Source organism: Osmia bicornis, chromosome 15 (assembly GCF_907164935.1).
Source record: "Osmia bicornis bicornis chromosome 15, iOsmBic2.1, whole genome shotgun sequence".
Classification (NCBI taxonomy): Eukaryota; Metazoa; Arthropoda; class Insecta; order Hymenoptera; family Megachilidae; genus Osmia; species Osmia bicornis.
In genome coordinates, this window is record NC_060230.1 from 8745727 (window position 1) to 8771437 (window position 25711).

The following is a 25711-nucleotide window of genomic DNA, read 5'->3' on the forward strand; positions in this document are numbered from 1 at the left end:
ATCATTGCAGACAATTCCAAGTCAGCTGATGATACCGTGCCTTGTTAGTTTATGCTTTAGTTGCCGGGTGGGTCGTAAGACAGCAGCACACAATTGTCATCACGTGAGGTCACAATGGTTTCTGATAGTTTCGACGACGAGTGATCAGAACAGCGAATGTTTTGAATTTCTCGAGAAATTCAAGCATCTGCCGTGTTCTCTAACTAAACGTTGAAATTTTAAACATTTCGTAAGTAAAATTTATTGTTCCTTATTTAGAATGAGTCAGTATTAACATATTGTGGTCAAATAAAAAAATAGTATTAACCCATGTTTTATGATTAATAGAAATTGAAAGTTATTATAAAACGTTTATAATACACATTTTTATTACGACGAGAAAATTTTCACGTTAGCTGTACTGATTTCCATTAGATCTGAATATTATTCGTAGTTCGACGCATTTTTTGAAGAAAAGGATGTATATACTTGATCGTGTTATCGATTTTTTTTGTAGTAATACATTAGCGGACATTATTAAGTCAATCCAAGAGATAAAGTTAATTTTACGTTGAAATTTTTGTACGGCCAACAGTAATTCAAGGACGTCTCTTTTCATATGCAATTTTATGTACATTTGTCATTTCTCTATATTGATCGCTATGTAAGTTCAGCGCGCCATTCTTGCACATAGTATATGTCACGTGGAAAGCGCGCTTAATTACATAATACCATCGTTGAAGAAATATATTGGGCCACACCCCCTTCTTTCATTTAATTTTTTACTTCATTTAAAATTATTTTCAAACCTAAGTTTCGTACTACTGACAGCCTCGTACCCGAATAACCAACAGAGCAATTAATATTTTTAAGATTGTGGAATTACATGTCATTTTGATAAACTAATAAAGTTCGAAAATGAAGCAGGTGGTTGTTGACAAAACTACTTATTTTTCTATTAACACAATTATTGTACAAAATGATGTAATTGCAGTTGATATAATCTAATTAATGCAGCGTAATATTACATTTCAGATACAATAAAACGTTTACATTAAAATAACACATCAGAATGACAGAATATTGGTTGATATCTGCACCAGGGGACAAAACATGTCAGCAAACATGGGAAACCATGAACGATTTAACATCAAAGCAACATTCTTTGTCAGTCAATTACAAATTTCACATCCCTGATCTGAAGGTTGGAACATTAGATCAGCTGGTTGGTCTCTCAGATGATTTAGGAAAGCTTGACACCTATGTTGAACAAGTGACACGCAAGGTAGCAACATATTTGGGAGAAGTTTTAGAAGATCAAAGGGACAAGCTCCATGAAAATCTTATGGCTAACAATAGTGAGTACAATGTTGTTGGGCTTGTATCTTTAGAATTTCCTCTTTAATTTATATTTATATCTATCCTCTAATAAAGGAGGATACGTTATTGAAAAATTCAGGGGTCCAAAACTACATATACGATAGTTTTTTCCTTCAGTATTAAAATTTTGTCAAATGAAATTCTTAAGATTATAAAGTTAGTACAATTAATTAGTACCATTTTTTGGACTCCTGCAAACAGGTATCGATCGATTTTTTGTGTATGATGTTTTAATACAAAATAATATTGGTTGGCAAAGACATCAATGAATACTATACACAACACAAAACATGCACACAATTTAGATTTTTGTTTTAATAATACTCTTTAAACATGTATATCAGTTGAGTTCTAAAAACTTTAATTTATTCATTGAAAATGATGAATAGCACAATTAGAGTCTTTGATCCTTATTCTCCTCAGTACCTTACATTAATAGATTGATAGATGATTAACAAAATTTTGTCTGTGTAAGCTAATTCTTATATGACAACAATATTATTTTTTATAAATCTATCTGACTAGATATGTGATTTTTGTTGAGGATAATATACAGGCAAAATAAAACTTGTTGCTATAGCACATAGTAATTAACATTCATAAATATGATGTGTACCATAAATGTTATAATTATTTATGTTGTATACTATATTCATTTTTCATTTTTTTTTTTTTTCAATAAAAATATTTTAACAATTTGATGGTTTTCCAAAAAACCATTTCATGTAATTTATATGAATCTGTAATAATTATTTTTCTATTTTATTTAATTTAAAGTATAAAATATAATGGTACACATTATATTTTGGCATATAAGATATATATCTGTAGAATGCTTATTACTATAATTGGGTTAGAAGTCATTTAATTTCTTACTTACTACAAATAATTTCTCATATTTGTGGTGTTGCTTGGCTTGCTTTGTTTAATTTGGACCACATTAACCCTATATCCCTACCTTATTATTTTATTAACAAATGCTCATACATGTGCACCATCAAAGATGTTGTATAAAGCTATAAAAAAATTATAATACACAAACATGCAGTATTATCGCGTGATTATGATATGGAAGAAAGATTACAAACATATAGAAACATAGAAACATACCTGTTATTATATGGACCACACTTGTTATCAAAAAATTTACAAAGGACGCAAGGAGTTGCTTGGGTTACTGTGGTCACCAAGCTCCATTTAGTTATTATAAGAATTCTTTTTCTTTCCTTCAGTTTGTTAAGTTGTTACCTCTTAGCATTATTAATCATTTGCAATTTAAGTTTATATCACTGCATATCATTTGCTCATACAGACTTTGGTTCTTCTGTTCATTTTGATTATATTTCATTTTATATTTGTCTTTATTCTTCTTCTTTCGTTTCTTTATTATTTTCCCCCATATCGGAGTATTTAACGAAACAGCTAGTTGAAATTATAAATAGTAACTATTGTACTTCAAGTTTTTATAAGGAAAATAAAAAATGTCAATAGTGTATCACTATAAATATATTCTATTAGTTGAATAATATAATCATGAGATGCATATTTTTATGAATAATCTAAATCCTTTTTCAATAAAAAAGTAACTATTTTTAATACGTATCATTGTAGCGATAGTGATATTTGTACACTTGTTAGAATTGGATTATAGAAATTAAATGCTTTTAAAAATTGTCATACCTTTACAATTTGGTCATTAGGGTATACATATAGGTTTCTACACGCTAAATACTCCGTGTTTATTTCCTTTCTCTTTTGAGTTATTTTGATTGAGTTTCGACAGCATTGTCGTTAGGCATTTGCGTAGGACGCAATAATAGTTGAACGAGACGTAAGAAAAATCGCGCGGAGATTGGGACTGGGCTGTAATGGATAGGTCAAACGTCAGTGGATGGGGAGAGCTCGAGCCCCGAAGGGGGTCCGGACACCCCGCCAAACACCCCCGTCACCCCATCACACAAGACTTCAAGGGAGCACCACAAGCAGTGGAAGGAATCGGAGAAATGTGAACCAGAACCGGCCACCTGTTTAGGTCAGCATCATCACCAGCGTCATCATCATCATCACGAGCATCATCACAGTCATAAACATCATAATCACACTTCTGATTTTGAGAAGAAGTCATCACACAGCCCTCAAGGCATCTGTGATGTTCGATCATCAAATGATCCCTTATCAGCATATTCATGCTACCACGCGCATTGGTGCGCTGCTTCTACCTCTTCCACACCTATTCCTAGTCCTACTCCTACAAGTCCAAGTCTTTCCCTTTCATCAAACTGTAGCAGCGAAGGAGAGACCAGATGGCAGTCGGCGCTGCGTCATCGGACTACCGAGAAAGCAGATCAGTCTACCTCCAATCGAAAATCGCTCGGCAATGACGACGACGATGACGACGACGACGAAGACGATGTGGATCAAAACAACGACCAAGACCAAGACCAAGACCATAGCGGCAATTTGCCCAATCCAGGTACCCGTCCTATCACCGCCAGGTCACCCATCGAAACCTTTCCCAACATAGCTGCGAGACTTGTTCAGACCTATGTTCCTGTGCACCTCGTGATTCGCCCGTTTAGCGACCGATTTTTGTCTTGTCTTATCTCCTTTGGAGGTAGATATAGGAGAGAAAGAGAGAGAGAGGTTGTCATTTAATGGTATTCGAGTTTTTAAATAACGACTTTCGCATGCAGCTTTTGCTTAGAAAAAAAGAAAAGAAAAGAAAGATAATAATTGAAACTCACGTTAGTCTATTACGGTTCTTTCTAGACACTTTATATATATATATATATATATATATATATATATATACTATACACATATATATTAAAATCGTTTTGATGATCCTAGTGCGCATTTCCTTCAATGTCAATTTTGCACAACTGCACTACATATGCAATGTCTGTAATGCTGAGATATTTTATGCCAAATTTTGCCTCTAATGTAAGAAATTATTTAAAGTCTTCTTAAATGTTATTGTGCTGTGTCAAATGAGAAAGCATTGCTTATTACATATTATTTTTCGTTTTGTCACTGTAATTGAAAATTTTCTACACTTTCTTGTGATAGAATCCGCATTGTATCAAAGATAGTTTCTTTTTTATTAACAATTATTAAATATAAGTTGTATATACTTCAATTATCTAATCAAAGTTGAAGGATGTCCTGTAAAAGTCATGACAATCTCTCTCCAGTGCTTACAGCATACACAAAGTGAGACAGTACCAAAAGGATAAAATACTTGGCTTACTTTACTTAGCTTGCGTTTCAAAATACAAAAGCCTAGTAAATCAGATACTTTGTATTATATTGTATCACAGTAATTTCTTCACTGATGTTACCAACAACATTTGATTTCTTGTGCACGCAGGAATTATAAAATTGGAAGATAACAAAGACAGCTACCCATGTTCTAGCACATTTTAATTGCAGCAAATGTGCGTACATTCTTAATGTTTATTTTTCGGAAAATGCTCTAGTATGTTTTAAGTTCTTAGCTAGTTCTTTTTCACTCCTGCGTCCTAGTTGTGAATAAATACAGGTTTTTTTAAAATTAGTAAAATCATTCAGTGATCGTTCAACTTCTTTTTAAAAAATTCCTCGTGGATGTGAAAGTGTCACATTCAATTAATATTTTTGAAAATCGTTCAATCAATTTTTCCAGGTGCTGTGGACGAATGAATGAACACATAGTATTTTACCTTGACTATTATCAACCTCTATTTACATTTTAATTGCTTCTTTTTGTAATCTCTTATTTCATATTTTCTTATACCATACTACTCTGCTTTAATCTAAAACCTTTATGATCAAAAATAAGTATGTGTTAATGTAATAAGTTTTTGAAATATAACTGCTTTGTCATTACTTTCAACTACCTCAATGATTTAAGTGAACTGATATTAAAATTTAATGTACTTCTAAATATAAAATATTCAAATCTGAAGTATGGTTTAAGAATAATTGTGAAAGATATGCTACATTTGAATACAGTAACACTATTTTATACATATGAAACTTGATTTCTTTCAGTATATTTTTTAGCATTTTTTTTGTTTTTATATCCAGCTTCCACATGCTTTTTTACTGTTACTTTCTATGATTTTTATAGATGACAATACTGCACAAACTATAATACATGTACAATAATATGTATTATAGATGTTAGCACAGATTACAGAGGAGACACAATTACCAAAAATTTTAAAACACTTATCGATCGGTACATGGAATTAATAAAATACTGTTTCGCATGATCAGATAAATTTTGATGACAGTATGGTGCTCAATATCCTTCAACACTACAAGTCACTCATGTCACAGAAAACATCCTACTGATCAACTTTTATAAAGTACCTCATGAGCAGCATGAAATGCTTAAATATCTTGGCTTAGCTGTATATTTTGTGTATATGTTAATATTGTTCATACTATATCGTTTAGGTCATTGATTACAAAAAGAAAAATAACATTTGATAAGAAAATGTTAAAAAACTCAAAGAATCCATTCTATGTATCCATCCCTACATTTTATAGTATTCATGTCAGTCACACTTTAACAAGTTATAAATATACATGCGTATGCGTGCATGCGTGCGTGGGTGTTTGTTCATCCCAGATTATCAATTAGCAGCTCTATAAAAGAACATAATAACGTAGTTCAAAACTCGCAATAGCTGGAGAGTTATCATAAATTTTGTTTGAATGAATATTTTATACATATACACATTTTTTTAAGATCTATAATTTAAAAAAATATGCAATTTTTTTTTAAAGATAATCTTAAGTAATCAAAGGGACTAGCTGGGACCGCTTAATTCATTCAAACGTGATTTACGAGTAATTCTTTACCATACAGACATATAAATGAATTGATTAATTTAAACCAATATCTGCTTAAAGATTTATTTACTTAAAAAATGATTAATTCCGTTTAAATGAAATAAATTTAATAATTAAAAAAAAAATGAATTGGTAATATATTGTAAAATGCTTTATTAATGTTTGCATGCTGTATTTTGTTAATGTCTCGCTTATTTTTGTAATGCTAATAATAAGTAAGGAGCGTACTAGAATCAAAAAATAAGTTTAGTAGAAACAGTCTTTCTCTGTTATCTCATTATTATCAATACTCTCCTTATCACAGAGTCAACGTGAGAATTACTTTAATTGTGGTCCAGCTAACATTAATTTAATTAAATATGTATTTATGTACATACTGTATTGTGCATACACACATACTTAAAAATGAGAAATCATCTTTTGATATGATACAAATAAATTATTAATGATACCATTATTTTACAAAATTGTTTAAAAATGTAATTAACAGAATATTTGTATTTAAGAAAATGTATTATGATGTATGTAAAACATTCACCGAGCTTGTGTGTTTGACCAATACACCATACAATTCAACAGAGCTTTATTATTTTTAGCTTATCAATTTTATCAAATCATTTAAAATCTACTCAGTATTGCATTTGTAAACACATTTAAGCACTTAGTACATTACATGTGATTTAAACATTGCATGTTATTTATACTTTCATATATTTCCAAAGTTTTATTGAGCTCTGTTCGAATACTTATGCAGACACCTAAAAAAATGTTATCCCAAAAGACAACTACACTAAGATTTTAAATTTACTAGGTGATCTACCATCTTATATAACTCGATTCCAGTGGGATATGGCAAAATATCCTATCAAACAATCATTGAGAAACATTGCTGATATAATCAGCAAACAAGTTGGTCAGATTGATGCAGATCTCAAAACGAAATCTACAACGTACAACAATTTAAAAGGCAGTTTACAAAATCTTGAAAAGAAACAAACGTAAGTTTATCATTAATATTTGTTTGTTGTATTGTTTAATAATTTGCATATCTTTAAATCTTGAGCATGGTATTTTATTTAAAAATCTATATAAAATAATGATATTACATTATTATTATACAGAGGAAGTTTATTAACAAGAAATTTGGCAGATTTGGTGAAAAAAGAACATTTCATCCTGGATAGTGAATATCTAACTACTTTACTTGTAATTGTGCCAAGGTATATACATTTATTTATATATTTTATTTTAACACTTATTGTTAATGTTTAATTATCTGTGATAATAATGTTTATGAAACTTTTAGAGCAAACTTCCATGATTGGTACAGCGGATATGAAAAGTTAACGAATATGATTGTACCACGTAGCTCACAGCTTATTATTCAAGATGCTGACTATGGATTATTTACTATTACTTTATTCAAGAAAGTCATTGATGAATTTAAGTTACATGCTCGTGAGAAAAAATTTATCGTTCGTGATTTTACATACAATGAAGAAGAATTAGCGGCAGGTAATATATACTTCGATATTGGCCTACTTTTATTTGTATTTAATTATTTATAATTGTCAAATTAACTAAACTGTCTTATAGGAAAAAATGAGATAACAAAATTGGTAACCGATAAAAAGAAACAATTTGGCCCGCTTGTGCGTTGGTTGAAAGTTAATTTCAGTGAATGTTTCTGTGCATGGATTCATGTAAAAGCCCTACGTGTATTTGTAGAGTCTGTCCTAAGGTAATAATGTGCAATATTTGGTATTATTAAGAACATATTTACATACTAATTAAAATAATAACGAATAGGTACGGCTTGCCTGTAAATTTCCAAGCAATACTACTGCATCCTCATAAAAAATGTGCAAGACGATTACGTGATGTTCTTAATCAGCTTTATGCTCATCTAGATTCCTCTGCTACATCTTCTGCAGGAAATCAAGATGTAAGTTACAGTATTCTGATAACATTATTTTATCAATATATTTTATTCTTTTACCTAACTTTTGAATGAAAGTTTGTTCCCTTAAAGTACTTGAATTAATATTCTTTTTTTCATGTTGGTTTGTTCAAGCAGAGTGTGGATATACCAGGATTAGGTTTTGGTCAAAATGACTATTTTCCTTATGTGTATTATAAAATCAACGTAGATATGGTCGACAATAAGGTTTAATCATCAGAGATGAATTTATTTCCCTATATTTTAAATATATTTTCATTTAATTAATACATACTTCTGTAACTCCAGGTACTTAACAAAGGTGCGTACAACAAAATAATATTGTTATATACATGAAGTATATTTTGCAATTTGTTTCCTTTTATTGTTTTCATTTTCAATTTTAAACGTAATTCTCATCGGTTCACTTCCAGGAGTAAATAAAAAATATTTATTGAAAAAAAATAAATGATATTTTTATAGTGCATCAAAATGCCTGGAGAGATGTATGTAATTTGATATTAGCTCAATATAAACTGTGCATAATAGATTGTACAATTATTTGTATAAATTCTAGAAAACATATTAAAAACTTTCCTTTTTTTTTGAACAGGCTACATTTAACCGAACAAAATACTAGTACAAATGAAATTCATAATACAATTGTTGTATCGGCTTTCCATGTTTAAAAAACTGAAAATATCGAAATTATTATTATTATTGTAATAAGGATATATTCTTTGCAATGTCTATATACGCTAATTTACTAAAGTTTCCGTTAAATATAGCACAACCTATTTTACATAGTACTACAACAAGAGAAAAAGGAACGAAAACTATGTCAAAATAAAAATACTCCGACATAAAACTGTATTATTTTATGTATTATCTATAAAATTAAGAAAATTGTTAATATTGAAAGGAAGAGTTCATATTATTACTAAAACATATATTATAATATGGATCAATATGCTTTCACTGTGTTCATCCAAAAAATCTTCATAATGTATGTATTATGAGGTAAACATCAAAGTAAATAAGTGTTATATAAATGTTAAAATATGTGAATTCCTTTCGTAAAACATTGAAAACTGATGTTTTAACAATCCAGAGTATACAGATACGTGCCAGTATCAGTGTTACTAACTAGAAGTTATAAAATTATAAAATATTAGTTAAACGTTAAAGTATTACTATTAACATTATATTTCAAGTTCAGATAGTACCTAAATGAATTGAAACGAAGTATTAAAATATTGATTCGAAGGCTGCACAAAAATTGAAAAAGTACCAGTAATAAATCACTATAGTAAATTTCAAGTGATTGAACAGATTGTATTATAAATGCTTTGTGTATAAAAAGTATAACATGCGATATTATTTTAAATATTGCTGATATCGAATTTTCTTCGAAATAATACTTCCGGTACACAAGCATAAACGAAAGTGTATGTTTAAATATTATAATCTGTACATATGTTTTAAAAACAGAATGGCTTAGAGGTATGATAACACTGTTTCTAATTTGTGCAACATATTTTGATTCATTAAAAATAATCTACACAGTTTATAATTCTTGTCTCAATAATTAGTCAGTGTTACAAAGCACTTGTATTCCAAATGTAATTATATTGTTGACGATAAACTGTTAATAAAAAAAAGAACATAAAATTGTATCGTCATCGATTAAATTTTATTAAAAAATTTAAAAAAGTGGAAGAAGGAAGAACAGAGAACAGTTGCCTATGCGTCATGCGGTAAAAATATTCCATGTATTAAAAATGTTACGTGTATCATATAATAATAATTTTTAAAATGTACTATTATATTTTATACATATATCCCGAAATCGATTACAATCTTCGTATTGTATTATTTTTAAATTCCGATTGTAAAAACTCCATAGTTAAAGCAATAACAGGACACCTATTTGTTGAATTTATGAATAAATGAATTCTTATATATGATGAATTATGCAATTACAGCTTGTAGATATATCATTTAACCGACTTGCTTTTATTAATTGTATAGGTGAATACTATTAAAGAATAAATGCAAAGTCCTTGTCATTGTCGCATTTATTAAAAAAAATAATACGTGTTCTTAAAACCTTTTAATATGTATATAAATCGGAATGATAGTTATTTAATCCTTTACGGACGATCGACGCATATATAATGTGATTCTCTCGCTACGCAAGACCCGCAAGACCAAAGCCGTGCCGCACAATCGAACCTTGCTGTTTTTGTGGGTAAAGAGACCCAGGGGCCATATTGCCGGAACCAAAACTACTCTGTGTGTGTTTATAACTGAGACGACAACGAGACACGGAATAGCAGGGGTTCCATTGTGTGGCATGGCTTTTGTCTTGCGTAGCGAGAGGATCACCCTGTATATACACAGGGTGATCCTCTCGCTACGCTACCCAAAGGAAGTGCCGCCACAATAGAATGTGGTAGTCTACATTCTATTTCTGTCATCGCTTACATGACCGTCGAGGTCCCTGCGGCGAAGACGGTTGTGTGCGTGGAAATGTGTTAAGAAAATATTCTGTTTTCCGTAGCGTTTAAATGGGACTCTTCTGCTCATCACACGCATTTTCACGCACACAGCCGTCTTCGCTGCAGGGGTCAAGTAAGCGATGACAGAAATGGGATGTCGACTTCTACATTCTATTGTGGCGGCACTTCCTTTGGGTAGCGTAGCGAGAGGATCACCCTGTATGTATATTCAACGTAAACCATGTATGTAGCCGATAAACGCATATATGAATTCGACGAAAACAGCTGATATAGCAACTCGACTCTACAAAGCGCTCAGCTTCGAACTGTCCCGTCTGCAAAGGGTTAATTGAATAATACTAAATTATGAAGTTCAAGAAGAGACATTACTGGTTTGGCACAATTTCTGAAATAAGAAAAAATTGGTGGTTATTTGTCTGATATCAATTTATCATTTTGTTATTGTTTAAATATTTGATAAATATTACCTGTAAACAACTAATTTCTTTGTCCCAATATCTTTCATTAATAACTTCAACTGCTTTTACAAGTATATTCTTTATTTTATTAACATTTTGTTTAAATACTGCTATTACATCTGCTGCATGAACATTATCTTCACAATCTCTCCAACAATCGTAATCTGTTGCCATTGCTATACTTGCATATAAAAGTCCTGCTTCTTTTGCTAGATATACCTAATCAAAAATACAATACAGTGTATTTTCTATTCTAAATGTGCTAAACATTTTAATGAAATAGTACCTCTGGGCATGTAGTCATATTAACTAAGTGTCCGCCCCATAGGCGTAATGCATTACTCTCAGCTTTTGAGGAAAAACGAGGTCCCTCTATAGTTACTATTGTTCCACCTTTTCTTATTTCATATCCTAATTCTTTTCCAATTTCAAATAGTATTTCAGATGTACTTGGATCAAAAGCTGGTTCCATTGGTATGTGGCATACACCTGAAAATTTACATTATAATTTATATAATTGAAGATTTAATGCTATATTAAAATAAAACATTTACCTTTATATTTTGGTGAAGTACCATCATATAAAGTTACCTTTCTAGCTATTGTTCTATCTAAAAAACTATCAGGAATAATTAGTTGTCCTCTAGAAATGGATTCTTGTAAAGAACCACAGGCTGTTGATGCAAGAACATGAGTACATCCAGCTAATTTTAAAGCTTCAATATTTGCTCGGTAATTTACTTCACTGGGGCCTATTTTATGACCTGGTCCATGTCTATACATAATTACATCAAATTTCTTTTTTAAATATATTTCTTTGTTACATTAGAATATATATTTTACATATTTTAAGGAGAGAAATATTACCTCGATAACAAGATGACATCTACACCATTAATATTACCATGATAAAGATCACTAGATGGTAATCCAAAATCATTTTTTGCTTCTTCCCGTGTGGTGATTGTACAACAATTTAATATCTGATTCTGTGGACTGTCCAAACCAGAACCACCAATTATTCCAATCTGTAATTTATAATTATGTGAATCTATATAAACAGGTGTCCTTTAAATTAAAAAAGAAATATCAGCCACATGTAAAATCACAATGATTTTAATTAAATATTTTACATAACAGAAATGGGAACATTCCTAGAAAATGGCCCGTTTAGCAATCATAAGTCATACGTCGTTCAATTTGTCTTATTCTGTATGTTATTAATTTGCATATCGTTGTTTGCGGAAATTTGTGGTTTCGTTGAAATTTTGCTGTAAAGATACAATAAAAAGGTAAGATTAAGTATGTTTTGACGCACCCTGATAGCCAAACCTGCGCATAGCAGATTCTGTCGGATTCCTGTTACATGGTTTTGTAAGCAGAATGGCTACAGATTTGATGCAGGATCTGTTAAATACAGTTATTGCAGCAGATTGGCGGCAGAAATGTAACAAACCCTGCTAAAGCAGATTGGCGTCAGAAACCGAGCAGATCCTGCTAACATAATCTGTTGCCAAATTGGAGGCAGAAACAGAATAGAGTCAGCGCGCAGACTGTGATGGTAGATTTGCGGCAGATTGGCAGCAGATCCTGCAACTTCGGCCATTTAAATTTTAAAGGGAACAATGAAGTTGCAGGATCTGCTGCCAATCTGCTGCCTTTCTGCGCGCAGACTCTGTTTTGTTTCTGCCGCCAATCTGCTATATGATTCTGTCGGCAGGTTCTGTTTGCAGAAACGCAGCCAAATGCGGAAACAGATGGCTACGGATTTGTAGACAGATTCAATCAGATCTGCTGCCAATCTGCTGCGAATCTGCATGCAGATGGCTATCAGGGCATTTATGAATAGAAGCAAGTGACTGGCATTACTACATCCATTTTATATTTATATATATATTTACATAATATATATGAACAGAATCAATCCTACAAATTCGACATATTTTGATTTTCAGCAGAATCAAATAATATTTTTGCTATTTCTGTTAATACCGTGTCAAATAAATCTAAATTATCATCTCTGGCCCATTTAGTAAAAATATAGTGGCTTAAATAATCTATGAAATTATTCTCCTTTCTAGAAATAGATAATGAAAATAATGTTTAAACATTACTTTAAAGGACACAAAATGATTGTTTTTTTCCCATTTAAATAGTTTCTGTTATAAATACTAACCAACAATATTCAGGTAACAAATATTTTGTGTGCCTCCAAGTACTTACATACTTTCAATTGAATTGGTATGGGCACCGGTATCGGGATCTACAAAATTCACACTATGATTTACTTTTAAATGCTTGAAACCTTCTTTTTCTAATACATCATAGGCCTTCCAACTATCGAATGTGATTGTTGTCCCTGGCCTAATCCACTCTTTTATCACAGCCATCAAGGTGTTAGTACCTCTGCTTTTGACAGGCACCAACAATATTTTTCCACTGTCCCTTTCAATACCACAGAATACCCACTGTCCTATAATCTTTACTTCTCCACTGATCATTTCACAACAGTTTTGTAACCAATCAACCATGACATGCAGAACAAAATGGGACCATTGCGACACAGTATTTTTGTTTAATTCCAGCTTTTTTATAATGTAATAAGGGTCGTAATCATATACAAGCATGTATGTTAACTTTAATACCATTTCATAACTTGGTTTTGTTTTTGAAAACCATGTACCTTCTTTTATGGAGATTTTGGCATCACAAACTTCTTTTCTTTTACTAAGATTTAAAGATGCTGGAATAGTTAATCTACATCTACAGTTTCCATTCATCATTTTCATAGCATTGCCACATTGTGCACAACTCTTTCCTTTCTTTAGTAACATTTTATCCTGTAGGAATTTGAAAAGTAAGTTATGATTTTAGCAAAACTCATGAATTTTTATCAAATTCCACATTTTTGGAACCACGTATTCACTCATTTTTACTACAAATCACTACAATGCATAAACTTTGAAAAACAAGAAAATCAGAAGTTTCAGTTTGATAAACAGAAGAAGATCACAAATGTTGATTCATTTATTAATTATTTGAATTCTACTTTTCAAATTCCTACAGGATTAGATATTAATAAAGAAAGTAATGAATTGTTCATAATGTGGCAATGCTATAACGATGAAGGATAAAAAGCAGAAATATAAATATCTTTGGTGCCTGTTGGAAGTAGATGCTTATACTCTGCTTGTAATTATAAAAAAGTGGATATTGTAAGCATCCAAATAGCAAAGTGGTTGTCATTATTACATTAACATAAGGACATTACATTACATAAAGGACAATGATCGAAGTTGGAAATGTGTAGCCGCCAAATGAGAGATGGTTCAAAAGTTATGCAAAAATATATAACCAAATCAACCTCATCCACCTTTTGAAGTACAGTGTGTACTATATTTATTTAAAAATCAAGGTGCCTAGATTAGATTTTTCAGCCAATTTGGAGCGTGGGTAGAAGTCAATATGACAGTCACTTGCTTTCGCCCATAAACGTACCAAAACCTACTTAACCTTACTTTTTTATTGTAACTTTACAGCAAAGTTTCAACGAAACCATGAATTTCCGCAAATAATCACTACAAATTATTAATATACTCAATCAGACGAATCAAACGACGTATAATTTGTCACGATTGCTGAATGGGCTGTTTCCTAGGAATATACCTTAAAATAAGTTGAATAAATATTTAAAATTTTTCTAATTATACAACAGAAACTGATTTTACCTTTACATTATGTTTAGCCATTTTAACTGTTATCGTTACTGTTCTCAGTATACTATTCTCTGCTTTCTTAAATAAAAATTTCAGTTTGTTATCAGCTTACAGCCAGTGACTATAGATAGTAGAAGACTGGATATGCCTTTGTTACCGAAGGGTGATCATTTTTGGGGCAGACGGACGAGGAAGGAAGTGTGATTATGTCTCTGTTAACGATTTAGATAAAGAAAATACGATATTGGAAGGATTGGATTTGGAAAAGGACAAAGAGACCGTGGAATCGACTAGAACCAGCGAACTTGGAAATAACAAAGGGTTCAGTAATAGTACTACATCACCTGGTTTAATCGCTTCTAAAGGTGAGAAATTTAAAAAGTCGTACTACAAAGACGAGTTAAGCAGTAGAGAATATATGGTAACTGTTGCATTAAAGAAGGAAGTTACAAGCAGGATGAAACGCAGAAACCTCATAAAAATATATAGGATAGTAAAAAATAAGGGGAGGTCGCTGCGGGGTCTCAAAATGGTCGCATTCAACAGGGCGGAGCTGACGTTCAGCGACATAGCGGCTGCAACTGAGATTCTAAGACGAGCTGAGGAAGAAAATACTTATTTTGATGCGTACTTACCGAAAAGAAAAAAAATCAGGAAGGGTGCGATTACCGACTGGGAGGAACCTGTCGCCGCTTTGCAGGAGGCGCTGGTTCCTGGCCAACCGGAGTGCAAATTCGAGAGGCTGTAAAAGAAGATAACTAAGGATGGGAAAACAGAATGGGTTGAGGGCTTGGCTATCCTCGCCACATTCAAAGGAGATCAGCTCCCTAAGGAGCTCTGGATAGGATACGGTCATGTCAGTGTTAGGATCTTTCCCTTTGTTGAGGCCGTTAAACAATGTTACAGATGCTTCGCGTTCGGCTATGTGCAGATGCAGTGTAGGAATAAGTATAAGAGGTGCATTAAGTGTCTAGAAAACGAGCATGGACCCTGCGATAAACCAGTGAAGTGTCTGAACTGTGGGGGGATCATACTAGTCTTTTAAAAGCATGTTGGAAGTTCCAACGTGAAAAAGCTGTAAAGAAGGTTATGGCTTACCGTAACGTAGCGTATGCCACAGCCAGAGACTGGGTGTCCAAACAGATGGGGGAAAGTGGTATCTCAGACGACGAGGAAGACAGGATCGACGGATCAAGGGACTTCCCGGCGCTATCAAGTAGAAACAGAACCAGGACCCCTGAATTCTGGGAGAACCTGGAAGTACATCTGAGTGAGGAATTACAGGCGATGGGTTTTCTTACGCGAGCGATTTTTTGGATAAGGGTATGGAAGGATGTTTGGGATGTGAATAATTATATTTTTGGGATTGAAAATTGGTTGTATGCGTGGCTATGGTTTTAGAATTGGAACTTTTATTGTATATGGATAGGAAATGGAAGATTTATGAAAGGTGAAATGCGAATTATTTTGTTGAGGCAACATACTGATGGAATACTTTTAGTTTTTAAGGTTTTTGATGCGGTGTGGTATGTGGAGCTTTGTTTAACGAGATGTGGATTAGAAGAGCGACACGTAAGTTGCCTTTTGGATAGACTCTGTGTATGTTACAGTACACTAATATCAGAGCATAAGAGAGAAGAGGGTAATGTCCCTTTATATGATTTTGTGTGTTTGTAGTATAAGTCTTTTTGGTTAAGGTTCTTGGTTTTTTCTTTTGGATTTCTTTGAGCTGTTTAATAAATGAAATATTATTTTGTAGGAGTGAAGGTTTACTGCCCTATGCGTCTGTCATGAGGAGGAGGTTGTTGGCAGATAATGGGAGGCGAGGCCCCTTGTCTGTGAGAGGAGAGAGCGGTAGAATTTTTCTCAAGATAAAATGACAAACAACATTTTGATGGGAATTTGGAATGCGAGGAGCGTTCGAGGGAAAACTGCGGAACTTAAGGAATATATATCTAAATTTCACGTCTTTGGAATCACTGAGACCTGGCTCAAGCCGTCAGATAGTTTCAGTATACCGGGCTTTAATACGGTGAGACTGGATCTCAGTGAGGATAAGCAGGGAGGGTATTGCCCTCTTCATCCGAAAGAATATTATATATGAGGTTAGGGACAATATAGCGTGGGAAGGAATTGGGAGACAGGTGTTAGGGGTAACGGTGAGGTTGGATTCAGGGGAGGTCGATATCTTTGTGGTTTATAGAAGACCGGGGATTCCCTGGGGAAAAAGGACTGGAAGGATTTGCTGGAATCGAATAGGAGAGTTGGGGTGTCGTCACTGTTTATGGGAGACTTCAATGCAAGAAGTAAGTCGTGGAACTGTGTTGTAGATAGTAGAGAGGGGAGACTATTGGAAGAAGCAGTTAGGGAATCGGATTTGTTCGTGTTAAACAGATATACTGCGTCTGGAATTGGGTCTGGAGGTCGACCTCCGTCTAACTTTGACCTGTTCATTGGCTCTCATAACCTGGTGACGATAGGGGTAACTGAACAAGAAAATGAGACGTTGAGCTCGGATCACCAGGTGATCTTGTTGCACCTGCAAGAGGGATTACTGTCGACCTTGGAATGGAATAAAGGGGGGACAAGAAAGTTTTGTGAAAGGAATATAAATTGGGCGCTGTTCAATGCTTTTTCTGGAGAGGAAGCGAGTCTCCTCAAGACTTTGTGGGAGAAGGAACAGCGGGCTAAGCAGAACATCAATGACAGATGTGATCAATTTACGAATGCGCTAGATAGGGCTATTGTTAGGGCCGGGGGTGGTCCCCCCCCCCCCCCGGAGCGCCCTTCCGGGGCGGGTGCGGGTTACAAGACTAGGAAAAAACAGGTGTGGTGGGATCAGAACTGTGTGATGGCTAAAGAAAACCGTAGAAAGGTCACGCGGGAATATATTAAAAGACCGTGCCAAGAGAGTTGGAACAGTTTGAGGGAAGCGGAAAAGATAATGCGGGACCTTGTGAATTCCAAAAAGAACAAGGCTTGGGATGACTTTGCGTGCTCTATTGATTGCTTCACAAACGCTAAGGAGGCGTGGAGAAAGGTGAAAAACATCAAGAATGGACTAGCTAGGGGCGGGGTTTGTATCCTCCCGGTGGCTGAGAGGAGAGTGTTAGAGGATGAAGAGGTTAAGAAAATCTTAGGGGACACGAATAGGATGGTTGACAGAGACGATTCATGGGATAATGGGATAGGTAGTGGAAATGTTGATGAGGTTTGGGATGTGAGTCAGAATTTTGTAGCGCAGGAGCTTGAAAGGGCAATAAAGGGGGTCAAGGAGAACACTGCGCCTGGTGAGGATGGGATCTCCTATGCCTGTTTGAAAAACATGCATGGGGATATGAAAGTTTTGTCATTGGAAATGTATAATTAAATCTGGAGCAATGGGTTTATCCTGGACCGGTGGAAAAAGGTGGTGGTGAGATTCTTGGATAAGCCGGGAAAGAAGGCTGTTAAGCCGATCTCGCTAATTGATTGTTTAGGCAAGCTATTGGAGAAGTTGATAAAGGAGCGGTTACAGGAGTGGGTCGAAGAGGCGGGAGTAGTTGATTATCGTCAGAGTGGTTTTATGAAGGGAAAATCAACAATACATAATATTATGGTTTTGACATTGGACGTTAAAGCCGCGTTCTCGCGAAAGGAGGACACTTCAGCGGCTTTCGTGGACGTTAAAGCGGCGTATGACCGCGTAATTCATGGAAAACTAATGGAAATTTTGGGAAGAAAAGGGTGTCCTTCGCCCATCAAAAGATATTTGGGTGATTGGTTGAGAAATAGGGTGGCGATCAATAAGAGGAAGTATGATCCGGAGAGGGTGGGGAGAGTACTTAGGGGTCTGCCGCAGGGCTCGGTCCCTAGTCCTCTTCTTCATAACATCTACTCCTCCGACATCTGTTCCAGTATAGAATTAGAAAATCTAAAAATTCTTCTCTATGCAGATGATATTGTTGTTTATACATGGGGGCGTGATAGGTTGGATAGAGAACGTCGGCTGAGGAAAGCGATAGTACGAATCATGGGAAATCTTAGGGATATTGGTCTTTTGGCAATGGAAAAAACGCAATGGATGACGTTTACTAGGAATAGAGCAAGAACGGGTCTGAAGCACTCCCTTGTAATTGAGGGGAAGGTAGTGGAGAGCAGTAGAGAGGTTTGTTTTTTGGGGGTAGTCCTGGACGAGGGCTTGTCCTTTAAGAGCCAGGTAGATTATGTTTGCAACAAGGCGAAAAAGCGCCTTGATATCTTACGTTACATAGCTGGTATCAAAAAGGGGGTGAATCCCAGAACGATGATACTATTTTTTAAGGGGTTGGTCCATTCAGTGGTTGAGTATGGGATTTTTGTCTATTTCTGGGGAAACAAGGAAGGAAGAGAAAAGCTGACAAAATTACAGAACGCGGGGCTAAGGACTGCCATGGGCTATAGGATGTCCACTCCGATTAATGTAATGAATATAGAAGCGGGAGTAGTTGATTTGGAAACCAGGGTGGAAATGTTAATGGAAAGATTTATGTTTAAGCACAGAACCAATGAAAGCAGTATAGTGAGGAGGACCCTTTTAGACTTTATAGTTGTTAGAGAAGAAGAGGAGTGGGAAACCATGGAACCATGGGCGAGATCTTGGGTAAAGCTGGAGGAGTGGGTAGATAAATGTAGGAAGCTGGATATGAGCAGAAAAGAGTGGTTGTCCGTTGGTAATTTTTTGGAGAAAGGTGGCTTTAGGGTGAATTGGGAGATGGGTAAAAGGAGGAAGGAGGTAGAAATGTCGGATAGGGCCCTTTTTAAGGAAATAAAGAGCGATATTTGGAAGATTCAAGGTAATGACAATATAGTTGAGATTTACACGGATGGTTCTAAAAAACTAGGAGCGGATGTAGTAGGGGCAGGGATGGTGGTTCGACACGAGGAGAATGAGTGGGAGGAATTCGGGTGGTCCCTGAGCAAAGCCACGTCGGTTTTCTCAGCGGAAGCATATGCTATCCTTCAAGCCCTAAGATATATAAACAGCAGACCTAAAGAGTGTAGGTTCTTGATTGTAACGGATTCGTCTAGCGTTTTAGAGAAAGTCGCGCACCTGGGGTCAAACCTGGGGGACTGTCTTTGGGTTCATGACGTAGTGCGAGAACTTAAAAAGAATGCTTTAGCGAACGGAATAGAGGATATGAACACCATGAATGTGGCGTTTGCATGGGTCCCTAGTCATGTTGGAATCGAGGGGAACGAACGAGCCGATGTTCAGGCGGGCATTGCAACCCTGGAGGAGGAAGAGTTAGGTATCGGTGTATCCTTTCGGAACACCAAGTTGTTCCTGATGGAGGGGGTATGGAGGAGATTCTTTAACCGGATGTCAGGTATCGGCTTATTTAAGGGTGTTAAATATTTTAGCAACCCGAATAATAATGTTGGGAATAAGAAACCCTGGTTCTACAATATAACAGGGGTAGATAGGGAGCTGTTGACGCGGATGAGCAGGTTGAGAGCGAATCATTTCAATTTTGGTGAGTCCCTGTTCAGGAAAAACTTGGTGGAGAATAAGGAGTGTAGCTGTGGTTTTGGAGAGGAGTCAATAGAACATGTGGTTTGGGATTGTGAAAAATTTTTGCTAGACAGATTGGATTTGAATTGGTACTTGGAAGAAAGGGGTTTTTCCCCTGGGTCGGATGTATTGGAAATATTTATGGGAGGGAATTTGAGAGTTTGTAAGAGGATTTCCAAATTCCTTGATAAACATGGTAGGATAATTTGAGAGTTTTTTTCCAGGTTGCCATGGATGGAGGGCTTCGCCTCGCATGTGATGAATTCAAGGGGACGGTAAAACTTTCTACTTTTCTCTCTTTAGTTTATAAAAAGATGTATGAGTGGAAATGCCGGTTTTTGATTTCTGATTGTATTTAATTATGATGTACCAATATATGCTTGAATGAGTTTGAAAAGGCCGCCGTTTTCGTTGGGCAATATAGCCCCCCCCCCCCCCCCCCCCTTCCGAACGCCATCTTGGGCTTAAAGTCGATATGTAATGTAATGTAATGTAATTTTTGGGGCGGGTGTCCCCCCAGTACGAAGAGAGATTTTCACAGTCGGCATAACAATCGTACCTGTTTTGGCAGTTCTTCTGTTACCATACCTCACTGGCACAACAACCTTATCGATTACGGTAAGGTGAATAGACATATATACACACGTATAGTACGACTGCAGTGTTGCCACATCTGTTTCCATATGTATGGCAATTAATATTCGCGAGTTCCACGGTGGCAACCGTAGGGAACGGACGTGTTTAAGAAGGAGGAGAGTTTTTAGGGAGTTTTTTCCAGAGGTTTTTCCTGGGGCGTAGTGTTTAAACAAAAATTTTCTTAGGGGGGTAGTTTTATTAGTGAGTTTTTGTTATTGGGGTTTGCCTAGATAAGCGGACCCCAGAAAAATAGAAGGAAGTGAGAACGTGTTAACTCCCTGCGGCGATCCGTTGCCGCAGGGAAGGAATATAGTCCCAATAATCCCAAAGAAGGGAAGGAAGAAGAAGGATGGAAGAATAAAAGAGAGAAGTAAAAGTGAAGGAGAAAGATTGAAGAAAAGCAAGGATATGGATATCGAAAGTAAAGGTGGGTCGGAAGATTTCGAAGCAGAATATTTGGACGAGGACGTTGAAGCTAGGGAGTTTTTTGAATTCCTAAAAAAAAATAAGAAGCCGTTAGACAGTGCCAACATAGAGGAAACAAATATTGTGGAAGAGAACAAGGAGGCCGAAGACAAAGAAAAGTCAACAGAAAAGACTAGGGAGAAGTTTGATAGCCCAGAGGGGGCAGCACTAATAAGTGTTGGTACCCCTGTTCTGAATAAGGGGAAGGAAGAAGAAGAAGCTGCGTCGCTCTCTCAAAGGAATCCGTTGGACGAGAAAGACGTGTGTGAAGAAAGCAGAAAAACGAGGAAGAGAGGTGCTGAAGAAGCAGCCATTGTAGTATTGGAAGGTAACAAAAGAGATAAAAGGGAAAGGAAAAATGGAAAAGATCCTACAAGTTTTCTTTCTTCTCCAATAGTTGAAAGGGAAAAAGGCAGTCACACGCAGCAGGAAGAGGCTGCTAGGGACCCCACAGAATCAAAAGAAGAAAGTAAGGACGAGAAAGATCGAAAGAAAGGGACAGAGATAGGAAAGAGACAAGAAAAAAGTTTTAGAAGACAAGGTGAGAATAAACAGATGTATTTGGAGGAACTGAAGAGCCGAGAGTATATGATCACGATGGTTCTTAAAAAAGTAAATTCAAGTAAATTCAAAAGAAATAATATAATTAAGATTTATAAAATAATGGGAACAATGGCACGTTTTTTGCGCGGTTTAAAAATGGTGGGCTACAATAAAACTGAACTTACTTTTAGTGATATGGCGGCAGCAAACGCAATCCTCAAAATGGCGGAACAAGAAGGAGCGCTGTTTGAGGCTTACTTACCGGAAAGGAAAAGATTCAGAAAGGGAGTGATAACTGAGTGGGAAGACTCAATTGAAGATCTGATAGATTTCGTGATGCCTGGCCAAGGAGATTTCGAGTTTAAGAGGCTGAGGAAAAAAAACGTATAACAATGGTGTTAGTGAATGGACTGAGGGTGTTGCAATATTGGTTACGGTCAAGGGAGACCGGTTACCAACGGAAATCAAGATTGGTGCGGGTCATGTGGGGCTCAGAGTATTCCCATATGTAGAACAAGTGAAGCAATGTTATAAGTGCTTTGAATACGGACATATTCAAAAGTTTTGTAGAGCGCTTAAGAAATGTTTGGTGTGTTTGGAACGAGAGCATGGGTTATGCGAGAAAACTGCGGTGTGTTTAAATTGTGGGGGGAATCACACATCCTTGTCAAAGACCTGTTGGATGTTTCAACGAGAGAGGGCTATTCGTAAAGTGATGGCGTACAAAAATGTTGCATACGTAACGGCCAAAGGCATTGTGGCCAGACAAATTGGTGAAGACTGGGATGAAGAAGTGATTGGAAGAGATGGGGGAAGCAGAGATTTCCCATCTTTCCCATCCTTACCAACGAGGAGGACAGAATACTGGGAGATGAAAGAAGTCCCTTTAAATGACGAATTGGAAGAATTACGAGAAGCGAAGAATAAAGCAGGCGTATGAATGAGAGGTGTGAGAAGATGGGAAAAGGAGCAGGATAGCCTGAGAGGCAGTACTACCCAAGAAAAAGGAAGAGGAAGAGGAAGAGGAAGAGGCAGAGGTAGATTAGGAGAAGAAGAAAGAATTAGACTTTCCAGTGGTAGGGAATCACAAAGCCCAGCTATACGAGTATCAAACGTATATGAAGCGCTCCAAACGGAAGAAGAGGAGGCTAATCAGGAAGAGGCCGAATACGAATACGGAAATGGTCTGCCAGTGGAAAGGGCTATAAAAAGGATTAGCAATATGGAACAAAGAACACAAAAAAGATTGATTGAGCAACTGGAGAAAAAAAGAGAAGAGGATTTCCTTGCTGACCTCATGAGACTTATAACAGACAAAGGTTACGAGCAAGAAGTCGAGAAACTTCTAAATGATAAGAAATCTACAAGCCAGAGGACGGAAGAGGAAGAATATATATATTGGAATGTTACGAAACATAGGCCGGACTGGCATGTCCCAATTCCAGAAAAAACGAAGGAAAAACTAAGAAGGAGACAAGAAAGGTATGAGAAGCAAAAGGAAGAAAAAGAAGCAAAAGAAAAAGAAATGGAGGAAATGGCAATCCGTGCCCACCAAGACTACGGTTGGACAAGGGAAAGAGCAAAGCAGGAAGAGGATTATAGAAGAGGAAGACTGGAAGAGCTTATGAAAAGAATTGAGGGTAGAGTTTGTGATAAAAAAATAGTTGGGTATGAGGACGAAGCATCGGGACAATAAAGTGTGGTTTTGTGTGTTGATAACGTTTGTGTGTAGGGTCTGTAAAGAATGGAACGAGTGTAATCTTAATGTTAGGACAAAAACGGAGCATCAAGCAAGGATACGCGTTTGGCTCAGTAGAAGATATTATTTTAGTTTTATTTTCTTTTTTATAATATTAATACGGTTGGATATCGAAAGTTATTTTTGTTACTCAATTTTTGTGATTGACTATATTAGTTTTGTTTTCTTTTACTCTATTATAAAGTATAATGAGATATCTAAAGCGTCTCCCCAAGAAATTGGAATAGTTTCTCTTGTTGTCGACCAAATCCCAGGGAAATATCCTAGGACTAAAAATGGTTTTGAACAAAGCAAAGTGGAAGAAGTAACGGGTAAGCGACGGCGTTTTAAAGTTTGTTATAGAAGAAGAAGGAAAACTTATAAGAATATGTTGAAGGGTTATGAAATAAATACTCGCCTAGAGTATAGTGTGTAAATAATTATATATATTTAGAAACGGTGGAAAGAAGACTTCTGTACAAGACGGGCGCACAATTAGAACTAAGCAAAATACGGCGACAGTTCGTACAAAAACATACCTGGAAACTCGCAGGCGTCTCCAAACCTTAGTTTACCTGAAGTGCAATAAAAGTGAAAGGGAACAGATTTTGACTGTTTCCTAACATCTGTAGGATGTGGAGTTTTTCCATGACATATACCTTAACACTCCGCCTAAAACTCTGCATCCTTGTTTTCTAGTAAAAATTCATTCATTGTCAGTAATATCTCTCTTACTTATGAGGCCTAATTTCTTACTTAAATAAATGTATCTCGGTTTCGCTAATGCTTTCGTGAAAATGTCGGCTATTTGTTCCTCACTTTTAATGTATTTAACATTAATTTCACCTCTTTCATACAGATCACGCACAAAGTGAAACTTAATATCTATGTGCTTAGTTCTTTGATGGAAGGTAAATATTTAGAATAAGGGAGCCACCTCCGATTTCGATCACCTCGAAATATGTTGTCAAGGTCGTCATTCTGAACAACTTTTTCCTATACATATGTATAATAGTCGGACTCTTTTAGTTTTCGAGATATTTGAAAGAATAACGCGCTTTACTATCAATATTTCCAAGAGTGAATAAATTGCAACTAGGATCCCCTCTATTGTTTTGGGGGGCTTCGCCCCCCAAACACTCCCGCCCCCACGACGACAATAATCCCAAACCCCTTTGGGACGAACTTAAGTACTTCGAAAACACATGTGGGGATTAATGAACGGATAGTATACAGGGTGAGGAAAAAGTCCGGGACCGGTGAAATATCCCGAAAACAAGGCATTTTAGGAAAAAATATTTAATACATAAATTGTAGGGTGTCAATAGATGCATCAAACGGTGGTACGTACTTGACCTTGAGCGTAAGTATGGAGGAGCTATCCAGGTCAAGTTAAAAATTTTAAATGGAAACACCCACTTTTTATTTAATATTCTTGTAGCTGACATCGAGAGCTTTTCAAAACACTTCCATGAGCTTCTTTCGGTTGAGTACTTTTCGAGATATGAGTCGATAAAGTTCAAGCATCGTCGGCATTAGTAGTACAGTCTAATGCTAAATGTCAAGTTCACTGATAACTTTGGACATTGAGTCAACGACTTTAGTAAGAAACATAAATAAGATATATGTATATATACACACAAGGCACTCTATTGAACGCAAAATGCTGTCGAAAATTTATGTAGCCTTAAGATAACTATTTTCTCAAATATCTCGAAAACTAAAAGAGTCCGACTATTATATGTATAGGAAAAAGTTGTTCAGAATGACGACCTTGACAACATATTTCAAGGTGATCGAAATCGGAGGTGGCTCCCTTATTCTAAATATTTACCCATTTTACAATCATTAAACAATTTTTTTAGCCAAACAATCTCTTTTGCCGCTGACGCTGCGCTTACATATTCGGCTTCAGTCGTTGATAATGATATGCATTGTTGTCGCTTACTTTGCCACACAA

The 25711-nt window shown here is 35.6% G+C and overlaps 2 protein-coding genes across 3 annotated transcripts; one reads left to right on the forward strand and one right to left on the reverse strand.

Annotated features, from left to right (window-relative positions):
- The first annotated feature begins 44 nt into the window (after positions 1-44).
- LOC114880811 (V-type proton ATPase subunit C) lies at positions 45-10119 on the forward strand. Of its 2 annotated transcripts, XM_046288816.1 has the most exons (9): positions 45-229; positions 1015-1337; positions 3236-3832; positions 7013-7199; positions 7323-7421; positions 7508-7716; positions 7798-7942; positions 8011-8146; positions 8279-10119. In XM_046288816.1, the coding sequence occupies exons 2-9, from the start codon at positions 1052-1054 to the stop codon at positions 8372-8374; spliced, it is 1755 nt and encodes a 584-aa protein (XP_046144772.1). In that variant the 5' UTR covers positions 45-229; positions 1015-1051; the 3' UTR covers positions 8375-10119. The 2 variants fall into 2 exon arrangements, with proteins under 2 accessions (XP_046144772.1, XP_029053059.1); XM_029197226.2 differs by lacking the exon at positions 3236-3832 and having other exon boundaries at positions 48-229.
- An 81-nt stretch (positions 10120-10200) lies between these two features.
- On the reverse strand, positions 10201-14987 carry LOC114880813 (S-methyl-5'-thioadenosine phosphorylase-like). Its single transcript, XM_029197228.2, has 6 exons — positions 14849-14987; positions 11988-12148; positions 11675-11895; positions 11407-11609; positions 11130-11339; positions 10201-11047 (listed from the first exon to the last, which is right to left on the reverse strand). Exons 1-6 carry the CDS (start codon positions 14867-14869, stop codon positions 11015-11017), a joined length of 849 nt encoding a protein of 282 aa, XP_029053061.1. The 5' UTR covers positions 14870-14987; the 3' UTR covers positions 10201-11014.
- Between the last annotated feature and the right edge of the window lie 10724 nt (positions 14988-25711).